Source organism: Vanessa cardui, chromosome 21 (assembly GCF_905220365.1).
Source record: "Vanessa cardui chromosome 21, ilVanCard2.1, whole genome shotgun sequence".
NCBI lineage: Eukaryota > Metazoa > Arthropoda > Insecta > Lepidoptera > Nymphalidae > Vanessa > Vanessa cardui.
Window position 1 is genome coordinate 56,506 of NC_061143.1, and position 12,252 is coordinate 68,757.

General features: G+C 61.1%; 2 protein-coding genes across 2 annotated transcripts; both read right to left on the bottom strand.

The window, feature by feature from the left end:
- Window positions 1-1,624, bottom strand: LOC124539056. The gene is made up of 3 exons (XM_047116380.1): window positions 1,334-1,624; window positions 759-811; window positions 1-34 (listed from the first exon to the last, which is right to left on the bottom strand). The coding sequence occupies exons 1-3, from the start codon at window positions 1,622-1,624 to the stop codon at window positions 1-3; spliced, it is 378 nt and encodes a 125-aa protein (XP_046972336.1).
- Window positions 1,625-8,035: 6,411 nt separating this feature from the next.
- LOC124539057 lies at window positions 8,036-10,258 on the bottom strand. Its single transcript, XM_047116381.1, has one exon. It carries the CDS (start codon window positions 10,256-10,258, stop codon window positions 8,036-8,038), a length of 2,223 nt encoding a protein of 740 aa, XP_046972337.1.
- Window positions 10,259-12,252: the final 1,994 nt, after the last annotated feature.

A 12,252-nucleotide genomic window follows, 5' to 3' on the forward strand; every position in this document is an offset into this window, starting at 1 on the left:
TCACGCGCATGATCGCGTCCACCGTCGAACGTCCCTGGCGGAAGCCGAATTGGTTCTCCGCCAAATCCGGCCCCACCCTGGTCATGTGCTGAACGAGGCGACTGGCGATGACACGCTCGAAGATCTTACACACCTCGTCCAGCAACACGATCGGTCGGTACGCAGATGGCGAGTCTGCGGGTCGTCCCTCCTTCTTGAGCAAGACCAGCTTCCCGGTCTTCCACCGGCTTGGAAACTGGCCTCGCTCCAAGCATGCGCTCAGCAGCCCTGAGAGACGTGGCCCGAGTTCTCTCAGGGCGAGGACCCACGCACAGCCTGGAATGCCGTCGGGTCCAGGGGCGGTGTTCCTGATGCGAGCCACCGCCCCTTTGAGCTCTTCCCGGGTGACGGCGGGCACGTCGTCTTCACCCTCTTCCGCGTCTCTGTGAGGCGGAACCATAGCCGGTGGTGTGTGCTCCGGTCTAGATGGAAACAGAGCACCCACCACCTCCTCCAGCAGCTGCGGCTGGAGACTCCGGGACAGCGGGGGAGCCGACTGGCGCAACTTGCCCCTCACCATCAGGTAAGGGCGTCCCCACGGATCTAGGTCCAGAGTCTCCACCAGCTCGTCGTTGGCCTGGGCCTTGGCTCTGACGATGGCCAACTGGAGTGCGCTCTTCGCCTCCCTGTAGCTAGCGTACAGTTCCGCCTCTTCACTCTCCTGCGCTTCTTCAGCCGCCGCTGTAAAGGGGCGGCGGCCTCTCCTCCGTCGTCGGCACCTCGCGTACTGGCGTCGCATCTGCGTGCATTCGTTGCGCAACTGCGCAATCGACTGCGCCCACCAGTACACTTGGCGCCTAGCTGACAACGGCCGGACTCGGGGCATGCCAGCGTCGCAGATTTGCGACATGCTCTCCCGGAACCACTCCGCCTCGTCGTCGATGTCGGCAGGCCTGTCTGGCGAATCCAGCCAGGCCTTGACGATCGAGGCCTCCAGGAGAGCCTCCCTGTCCAGCCGCTTCAGCGCCCATCGCGGACCGTCTCCGTGCCGACCTGCCGCTTGGATCGGCCGAATCGAAGTTCGGGCAGAGACGCTAAACCGAATGTACCGATGGTCGGATAGCGTCTCGACGTCCTCGACGACGTGCCAGTCGAGGACGTTGCGCGCGAGAGCGGGGCTAGCGAACGTGAGGTCCACTATAGACCCACCCCGCTGCCGCACGCACGTCTGCACCGAACCCCGATTCAGGAGAAGCAGGCCCAACTCGACCGCCCACTCCTCCACTAGCTCACCCCGCGCGTCCGTAGACGGGGAACCCCAAGCCGTAGACTTGGCGTTGAAGTCCCCCAGGACGATCACGGGGCGAGGACAGCCACGACGGACAACCGTGGCCAACTCCAGGGTGACACTCTCGAGATCGGCGAGAGAAAGGCTGGGGGCGAAATATACCCCCACGACCATGATGTCACCCCAGACTGCCGCGACATAGCCCCGCCCTCGAGTTACAGCCTCGAAGGGAAGCGTGTCAGCGGCGGACCTTCTGATCAACGCCACCGAGCGGTTATCGTCGCACACCCAGTCATCCCTGGGCGGCACGAAGTACGGCTCGGCGACGGCGGTCAAATCGATCGACCACTGCGCCATGCTCTGGAGCAAGAGATCCTGAGCCCTGGCGCAGTGGTTGATATTGGCTTGGAGGAGACGACGTAGAGCCATTACTGCGTGTCCATGGCCGTCGCCTCCTCCCCAGTCCTCGGCTGTTCTTGTGCCGCAGCCGGTGGTCGAACCGGCTGCGAGGAGCTGGTTGCCTTCTTCTTTTTGATGTTCTTCGGCGGATGAGCCGGCTGTGTCCTCGCCGTGGTTGTGGCGGTGGGTCTCGTGCAGGCCTTCGACCCGATCTTGTGGTCGGCTGGCTTTCCAGACGCCGCACATATAACGCAGTGCGGCGTCTTGGCTGAGCAGGTGCCAGCCTTGTGACCGGGCTGACCGCAGCGGTAGCAGAGTTGGCTGCGGTCTACCTCAGCGGTGCACCGTGCCCCCGCGTGTCCACCCTCCAGACACCGGTAGCACCGGAAAGGCCTCGGTGGTAATAGCGTGACCTGCGCCGAAACCCACCCCACTAGGAGTCTGCTGTCCCTTAGCTTCTTGGCCGCCGCTAAGGGACAGCTCACATGGGTGGTCCCTAGACCAGAGACCCCCCGACGTATCGTGCCCGCCTTAACCTGATCAGGCGGGCATCCTCCGGTCTTGGAGACGGCGGCGACGACCTCCTCTATCGTCGCAGAGTCATCCAGGCCCGAAATGCGCAAAACCGCGCATTTGGTGGGCCTGGACACTCGGACGTCGTCCGACCCCAGTGACGCCCTGAGCTTTTCCGCTAGGGCGTCAGCTTTGGGACCACTCGTGGCCCCCGAGACCTCCAGGAGTCGGCCTCCGGTCGCAGTCTTTTTGCACCGGAGGCCCGTTATGCCGAGATCGCTCAGCGAGATCTCGGCTTTTGCCTTCGCCAAGATGTCGGCATAAGAGAGGCCCCGCTCCTCCGCCCCTGGCTGCAGGGTGAGAGCCACTGCAGTCGAGCGGGGAGTCCTGAGCCTTGCAGGCCGTCGCTTGGCCGCCGCGACTCCCTCCTCCTTCTTCTTGTGGGCCTCCTTTTTGGCCCGCTGGCGCGCCTTTTTGTTGCGTTTAGCGGCGCCCGCAACCTCCCATTCCGCCTCGGGTCTTGACACCGGTCTTTTTTCACTATTGGCTGTTTGTGCCGGTTGGACGGCACGGGGCGCTGCGGCTTGGGCCGCACTTGCCTTTTTGGCCGCCTTCCCCTTCCCTTTTTTGGCAGCAGCCGCTTGTGCCGGTTGGGTGGCACGGGGCGCTGCGGCTTTGGCCGCATATGTCGGCGCCGGTGCGCTGCGCTGGTCTGCAGCTAGGGGGGGACGTAGAATCCTCCCCTCGAGCACCGAGAAACGAGCGTTAAAGCTCGCCATCTCCTGACGGATCAGGCGAACCAGCTCCGTCTCTTGCGGCGACTGCTGCTGTTGCTGCGGTTGCAGCGTGGCGTCAGGTGTGGCGCTCAGAAGGCCCACCTCCCGCCTGAGGTGTTCCCGGCGGAAGTTCGCCATCTCGGCCTTGAGCTCTAGCTGCTCTTTCCTGAGCGCCTCGACCTGTGCTGCGAGCCTGGTGTTCTGGGCCCGCAGCAGCGCCGTCTCCTCGGTATCGGTGCGGGTGAGCAGCACCTGGGCGCACTCCAGTATCGAGGCCGTAGCCTCTTTCAGTGCCTTCTGGCTGCAGCCGCTAAGGCCCTTGGAGACCTTGCCCACCCTTTTAATCGCCGCAACCGCGTCCGTCATCCTCCGGTTGAGGTCGGAGGCAGGTAGCTCCTCTGCCTCGACCTCTAAGGCAGCAGAGTCTGACGACTCCGACCGAGGAGTGGCTCTCCCTTCCACCACCCTCTTGGTCAGAGCCGCGATCTGCCGCTCGTCCTCCTCCAGTTTTTCGGCAGCTGCTGCAGCCTTCGTCGCAGCCGCGGCCTCGCGTCTTGATAGACCGATACCGGCATATTTGCCGGTAGTAGTCGGTCTACCTTTTCTTGTCGGTGTGTCGCTGCGAGCAGAGTCCGACCCAGAATCCGGGACCTCTCTCGCGCGTTTCCGTGAACGCTTCGACACCGCGCTCGCCATACTCATCCGACTGGATGCGCTGTCGGCGTCCGACAGCTCACCCAGTCGCTCCAATCTAACCACAGGTACCCTCATCGTTTGCAAATCATAGTCAGTTGTGGTCGCGGTAAGGTCGTTTGAAGGAATCCATCTGGCATCTTTGTCCCCTCCAGATTCGATGGGACGGTCCGATCCGTGAGGCGGATCGGAGAGGGACTGAAACCCCCCTGGAGATATATTTTTTTCGGATGCACTCATGTTTAGGTTTTTTGCCGGGGCTGCCGGCGAAGAAGTATAAAAGAGTAAAAGAAGAAAGAACAAAGGAAGAAGGAAAAAGAAATGCAGTCGGGACCGAACTACCCTCCGGCCATGCATCCCATCGCGCTGCGTAGCCGCTTGGGATTCGGGGTTATTTTTTATCGAGGTTGTCTTCCTCAAAACAAAAAATTAAATTTACAAAAATTTACTACCTACAATTAAACACAAATAAAAGAAAATATTTATAACCTAACCTAATAATTATAAAACTAATTAATATATATTTACAGAATATATTTACACTCCTTCTCTGCCACGGGGCCGCGCACACAGTCCACTCTGAAAACAGAGAAAGACCGGGAGCGACCCGTGGCATGCCCTCCGCGTCAGTCTTAGCCGTGGCCGGCGAGCAAGCTCAAGCCGGCCCCGTTGCCCAGGGTGCGCCACGAGGAGGCGACTGACATGCACCCCACATGCACCCCAACCTAACCTAACCTAACCTAACCTAACCTAACCTAACCTAACCTAACCTAACCTAACCTTTTTTTTTTTTTTTTTTGTTTTACTAGGAGGAAATGCATTTACGCATTCCGCCCGGTCGAAAGGGGGGACCGGGACGGATATGTGGGACTCCCGGGGCAGAAGGCCCCGTCCTACCCACTAAAACCTCCTAGGATTTCCGCCTTCACCGCAAGGCGGCAGGGCTACGGGAACGCACGTGGCTCACCACCGCGGCCCTGCCAGCGGTCGTCGCTGTAAATGGGCGACTCATCTCGAGAGCGTGCCAGGATGTTGCGGCACGCTTCCGTCTCCGCCTCCGTCAGAACCGTGACGGACTCCCCCGAGTCCGCCACTGGAGGCTGGGCGAAGGCAGCGGATGTAAAGTTCCGCTGCCGACTACGTTGCGTCAATTCAAAAACAGGGCCATGCGGCAGCAGATGTAAAGGTCCGCTGCCGATAGCGCTGTGTCACGTCCGGGTTGTGCGGCGGCGGATGTAAAGGTCCGCCGCCGCTGTGTCGAATCAAGGTAACCGGCCAAGATGGTCGCGGGGCCGCCGACCGGGTCTCCGTCGGCGCAGCGGGAGGGAGTTGGGATCGTCCTCCCGCTGTCGTTCCGCCTTCTCCTTGGCGGACATTACGACCTCGCTGAAGGTGCGTAATGCCGCCCACGCCTCTTCACTCGCGACCATCTTTCTGATGAGGGCCGGAAGCGACACGTCTAATCCGATGACCGTGGACAAGGCTGCGCGAGGCTCCGCCCAGGCTGGGCACTCTGCGCGTGTGTGCTCGGCCGTGTCCACGGCTTCGTTGCCACAGTGGTGGCACGTCGGTGCAGGCTCTCTGCCGACCACGTCACACAGGTATTTACTAAAACACCCGTGGCCGGTCAGGAGCTGCGTCAGGTGGTACGTCAGTGGGCCGTGCTTGCGCTCGACCCACTCTCTCAAAACTGGGCGGATGGCCGCCACGAGCTCCCCGCCGGCATCCGGAACTCGAAGCCGATCCTCCCACCTCTCCATCAGGCGGCGTCTTGCCTCCTCCCTCCACTGTAGGACTAGGGGGGGGTTGCCATCTGCTCTTGCCGCCTTGACCCGCCAGTAGACGCTCGAGTTGATCTCGGCCTCGAGGTCCCATGGCGGGCTTCCGGACAGCAAGCCGGCCGCGGTGTATGACACCGTCCGGTACGCCCGAGCCGCCCTGAGCGCCATCGCCCGCTGCGGACGTCGCAGCGAGGCGACGTTGACGCGATTGCTCAGAGCGTCCGCCCATATTGGCGCACCGTAGAGTGCCATGGAGCGCACCACGCCGGAGTACAGACGCCTGCACGAACTCCCTGGTCCACCTACGTTGGGCAGAATCCGCCCAAGCGCTCCGGCTGCAGCCACCAGTCTCGGGGCCAAGCGCCGGAAGTGCTCCTCGAACTTCCACCTGCCATCGAGGACGAGTCCCAGGTACTTCATCGTCGACCCGATGGGGATGGAAGTTCCGCCGACCGTCAACACCATGCCCGGAGGTGGCGCGTTCCGAGGACAATGAAAAGCAAGGGCCTCGGACTTATGCAAGGCCACCTCGAGGCCCAGGGCACGGATGCGGTGGACCACATGTGCGACGCCGGCTGTGGCGAGGTAAGCCGCCTCCCGGTGGGTACTGCCGCGGGCCGACACGAGGGTGTCGTCAGCGTAACATGTGACGCTGACCCCCCGCAGGGTGGCCCCACGCAGCACCCAGTCATACCCGATGTTCCACAGGAGAGGACCCAGTACAGAGCCCTGTGGAACACCGCAAGTCATGACCCTCCTTCCGAGACCGTCTTGTGTCGGGAATACCACCGCCCTGCCCGAAAAGTAATCGGCGATGGTTCGTCGGAGGTAGCCCGGCACATTGTGGTAGTGCAGAGCCTCCAGAATGACCTCCCAGGGCAGAGAGTTGAAGGCGTTGGCTATGTCCAACGAGACAGCCAACAAAACTCCACCCTGCGTCACCTCCTCCTCTGCCATGTCCCTGACCCTGGCGATCGCGTCCAGCGTCGAGCGGCCGGGGCGGAAGCCATACTGCCGCTCGTTGAGGCCCGGCTCCATGCTGTCGACTAGGCGGACGGCGAGCACACGCTCGAAGAGCTTGCTCACCTCGTCGAGCAGCACGATTGGGCGGTAGGCCGACGGCTGATCGGGGGCCCGTCCCTCCTTGCGGATGAGTACGAGCTTACCCGTTTTCCACCTATGCGGAAACCTACCTTGAGCCAGGCAGGCGGAGAAGAGCTGGCGAACGCTATCACCCAAGGCATCCAATGCGATCGACAGGGCGCATCCCGGTATCCCGTCAGGCCCGGGGGCTGTCCTTTTTGAGCGAAGCTTGTGGACGGCCGCGCACAGTTCCGCCTCGGTAACCGGGGGTGCCAGGTCTCGTTCGTCACTTCTGGGCCGTAGAGGGGCCATCGACGGTGGGGCGAACTCGCCGCGCTCAGGAAAGAGCACACTCAATACTCTCTCCAGAACGTGCGGGTGGAGGGTGCTAGAGAGCGGGGGAGTCCAGGGTCGGAGTTTTTGTCTCACGACCCGGTACGGTCTTCCCCACGGATCTCTGTCCAACGACGCGAGCCATTCCTGCCAAGCAGCCTCTTTTGCTTGGGCTATGGCCTTCTTCAGGGCGTCGCAGGCATCCCTGTAGGCGGTGTAAAGGGCCGCCTCCAGGCTGTGGTCGCGCACACGTCGTCTCCTGGATCTAGCATACTGGCGGCGGGCCGCAACGCAGGCTCTCCGCAGATGTCGGAGTTCTGGCCGCCACCAATACACGCGGCGACGTGGAGCCTGAGGCTTCACTCTCGGCATCGCCACATCGCAAATGCGGAACAGGGCTGCGCCGAGCTGGTCAGCCTCTCGGTCGACCTCGGCCACCGGATCGGAACCGGCGCACCAGGCCTCCACGATGGCCGCCTCTTTTGCCAACTGGCTATCGAGACGGCCCAGGCTCCACCGCGGACCTTCTGTCCGCTCAACAGCGGGCCGGGCGACTGGGACCGCGGAGACATCGAATCGGATGTAACGATGATCCGACAGAGTCTCCACGGCCGTCTCCACCCTCCACTCGCGAACACGGCGGGCTAGGGCGATAGACGCGAACGTTACGTCCACGATCGACTCGCCCTGCTGCCGCACGCACGTGCTCTCCGACCCGCTGTTCATCACCACGAGACCCAGCGAGACTGCCCACTCCTCGAGTGCCTCGCCTCTGGCGTCTGTCGCAGGGGAACCCCAAGCCGTTGATTTGGCATTGAAGTCCCCCGCAACTAGCACCGGGTTAGGCGATGCTTGCCCAACCAGAGCCCCGACCTCCACGAGTAGCTGTTCAAACTCCGCGAGACTCCGATTGGGCGAGGCGTAAACGCCGACGATCGCCGTACCCCCGACCACAGCGACCACAAACCCTCTGCCCCTGGCTACCCCTTCGATAGCAGGGGAACCAGCGACGGCAGGAGCGACGACGGCCACCACTCCTTCGTGGTCGGAGACCCAGTCGTCCCGTAAATGAACGACGTAGGGCTCCGATACCACCGCGACATCAATTTGCCACTCTGCCATGCTCTGGACTAGAAGGTCCTGAGCTCTGGCAGAGTGGTTGATGTTTGCCTGGAGACAGCGTAGGGCCATTACGATGCTGTCTCCATGGGCTCCTCCGCGGGCCGTTGGGGCGCGGCAACAGGACCTTTCGCCACCGCTCCTCCTTTCCTTGGTGCGGGGCGAGCTCTACTGCCCGGGCACCCTTTGCTGCCAACGGCGTGCGCCGCTGGCTTGCCGGCCGCTGAGCATATGGCACACTTTGCCTCAGCGGCGGTGCAGTCACGCGCTCTGTGATCGGGAAGGCCGCAGCGGAAGCACAGACGGCTGCGGTCGACTCCCCTGTCACATTTGGCCCCCATGTGGCCCCCCTCCAGGCACCTGAAGCAACGGAGCGGCCTCGGCTCGAGCAACGTAACCCGCGCCGAGACCCACCCCACCCTGATGCGGCCGACTTCCACCACTTTCTTGGCAGCTGTTATAGGACAGCTCAGCCAGAGGGAACCAGAGCCGCGCGGGCCCCAGACGATGGCGCCCGGCCTGATTGCCCCAGCGGCACAGTCCCCCTCTCCGGCCACCGCAGCGACAACCTCCTCCACCGTCACGGAATCGTCCAGATCCTTGACTCTCAACTCGACACATTTTGTCGGTCGATGGATCTGGACTTCGTCCGGGCTCAGGACCTCACGGAGCCTGTCAGCCAGGGCATCCGCCGCCTTCTCCGCGTCGCTCGTGCCCGGAGGGACCTCCAGGATCCTTGCCCCCGTGGCCGCTGTCCTGAACCGCACCGTTGTCAGACCGACCTCGCTCAGCCTGATGCGGGTCTTAGCTTGCGCCAGGACAGTCTCGTAGCTGAGACCCTTCTCCGTGGCACCGGGCTTCAGCGTCATGGTGATAACCGCGGTGCGCGGAGGGCGAAGCTTCCTTCGCTTAGGGGCCTTTTGCTTTTCCACCTTTTGCGTTTTTGCCTTTGGGTTTTTGGGCGGCTTGTTCGGCTGTTTTCGAACAACGGCCGCCCATGACGTGCCGGAACTGCTCGGCTTCGATGGTAATGGTGGGGCAGTTTTGTTACCTACAGCTGCTGCTGCTTCTTGGGCAGCCAAGGTGGGTTTCCTTTTCTTTTTCCCCTTCGGTTTGGCTGCCGGTTTGGCTGCTTGGCTCCTATCACTAACCGTGGCTGGAGCGACGGGCGACTGCGATTGTGTTGTCGGCCTATCGGAGGCAGCAGCGGTCCGCGCCAGGTTGCGATCTGCGGCCAATGGAGGTCGCAGCCGAGGCTCCGGGAGGAGGCGGCGCTCGATGCCCTCCATCCGGGCATTCAGCATATTGCCGAATTGCTCCCGGTTGGAGCGTAGCGCCTCCTCCATGATTTCTTTAAAGTGTGAAGCGTCTGTCGTTACCGGTCTTTTTCTCATCTCGGCCACTTCCCGGCGCAGCTCTGCCAACTGGCCTGAGAGCTGCGCATTGGCCGCTTCGAGACGCGCCACGTCCTCCGTCATGGTTAGGGCCCTGAGGTCGGCTACCGCGCCTTTGATTGAGTACGCGGCCGCCTTCAGTGCCCTAACAAAGGTGCCCTTCAGGTTGCCAGATTTATCGGCAACCTGCATCACCACGTCGCACGCCTCCTGGACAGCTGCGTCCAATGCGGCCGACGTCTTCGTCACATCTTCCGTGCCACTAGGTGACTGAGAGTTACGTTTTCTACTAAGGGCTGCCCTCTCTTCCATGGCCACCCGGGCCGCTTCATTGTAAGCAGCCAGTGAGTCCTCCACCTCGAACCGCTGGTCTGATCTTTTTTGGGAGTTGAGCTCCTCCATCGACCTACCGAGCCCAACGTACAGTCCATGAGAAGCTGGACGCCCACGCCCCCTTTTGTTGGCTGGTTTGAGCCATCTACTGATGGTGGACTCCGAGTCGCTGCGCTGAGTTGTCGCGTCGCTATCGGAGCCCGAGGGACTGTCCATTGCGTGGGACCGCTTCTCTCCCTTCCTCCTTCTTTTGTTTGTCTCAGTGCTGCAGACCGACGAGTCTGACTCTGGGAGCCGCTCCAGCCGGACTACGAGGCCTTTAAGTAGGCCAGGATCTTCCTTATTTACAGATTTACTAATACTATTATTACGACTACTTATCCTACTTAATACTACGCCTTCTCTCTCCGTTTCGGTGTCCATTTTGGTTGCATTGTGGTCGTCGTTAAAAGGTTCAAGTGCGACTTTGTCCCCTCCAGATTTCGATACGGGACTGTCCGACCCGTGAAGCGGGTCGGAGAGGGAGTGACACCCTCCTGGAGAATTATTACTTATAGTTGCACTCATGTTTTAAAAAAGTTGCCGGGGCTGCCGGCGAGACGCAGTCATGACCGGAATACCCTCCGGCCATGCATCCCATCGCGCTGCGTCGCCACTTGGGATTCGGGGTGATTTTTGATGAGGTTTTCTTCCTCTAAACAAAACAATATCTACAAAATATACAAACACCTTAGAATGTAAATACATAAAAAACAAAATATTTACAGACGCCTTAACTTAAATAAAATAAAATAATATTTAAAACCTACGTCAAGTATATTTACAAATATGTACAACTCCTTCTTTGCCACCAGGCCGCGCACACAGTCCACTCTGAAAACAGAGAAAGACCGGTGGCGACCCGTGGCATGCCCTCCGCGTCAGTCTTAGCCGTTGCCGACGACAAAAGATCGTCGACACCGTTGCCCAGGGTGCGCCACGAGGAGGCGACTGACATGCACCCCAACCTAACCTAACCTAACCTAACCTAACCTTTTTTTTTTTTTTTTTTTTTTTTTTTTTGTTTTACGAGGAGGAAAGGCATTTACGCCTCCCGCCCGGCCGGGGGACCGGGACGGGTATGTGGGACTCGACCGGGGCCATAAGGGCCCCGTGCCAGGGCAGAAGGCCCTGTCCTACCCACTAAAACCTCCTCGGGTTTCCACCGTACCGCGTGATGGAGGGGCTACGGGAACGCTAGAGCATACTTCCGCGGCCCCCCCGCGGCGACCGCCGTGAGGCGGTCAAATCGTTGAATGCGCGCCCAAGGGCGCGCCTTCCTCCGTTGCCTCCGTCCAGTAAACGTGACGGACTCCCCCGAGTCCGCCACTGGAGGCTGGGCGCCAACAATGCTGACGCCCTGGTGGCGGCGGATAAGATGACAGGCTCCGCCGCCGACCATCGGTGTATCTCCACACCACACGGTTGACCACCACGCATCAGATGGTGGACCACCACTCCTCCTTCGACGCTCATAAAGAGCCCTCCGTTCTATATACATATATATATATTGACATTTACACAACTATTTACAATATTTACATAAATACATATAATACATATTGTACATATAGTACACTCCTCCGCTATGCCAGCGGGGCCGCTCACATAGTCCACTCCGCTGCGCTCGGAGAAGTACTAGGAGCGACCTCGCGGCCTTCCTCCGCGTCAGTCTTAGCCGCGGCCGGCGAGCACACAAGCCGGCCCCGTTGCCCAGGGTGCGCCACGAGGAGGCGACTGACATGCACCCCAACCTTTTTTTTTTTTTTTTTTTTATGGTTGGGAAATCCATCATGGAGACCCTCCGCTCTGGGGGAAGAGCGAAGGGTACTGTCAGACTCTTACTGACTAAAACCCAACCCGTGTCCTCCAATTGCCCATGTGTCGGAAGGGCGGGTATCGCCGAAGCATTCGTCGCACCCCTCCGACGGGCGTTGGCGCGCCTGATGTAAAGAGTCAGGCGCGCCCCGTCACTCACTGCGGCTGTCCACCCGGCCGCAGGACTCCACTACGAGGCGCGCGTGCGGAACACGACGCCGCCGCCTCGAGGCCTGTTGCTGGTCGGACGGCGAGACGCCCCGAGTCTGCCGTCCGCAGGCCACGCCCTAGGGTGGTCGTAAGTCGGCGACCACCCTGCGACGCCCAGTTCGTCTGCTGCGGGAGGGGAGAGAGGAGGCAGCCTCTCTCTCCCTTTCTGCCGCCTCCTTCGCGAGCATTACTTCCTCGCAGAAGGTGGCGACGGCGCTCCACCCTGCCTCGCTCCGCACCATCGCAGAGACGACGGCCGGAAGCGAGAGGTTTCCCGCAGCGACACCTACGGCCGCGACGAGGTCACGGCGCTGCTCAGCCCATGCTGGGCACTCCGCCAACGTGTGCAACGCCGTATCGTCGCGACCATCGCCACAATGGTGGCACTGGGACGTCGGCTCCCGACCTATGCGACACAGGTACCTACCGAAGCACCCGTGTCCAGTAAGCACCTGCGTCAGTCGGAAGCTGAGGGCGCCGTGGCTCCTAGTGAG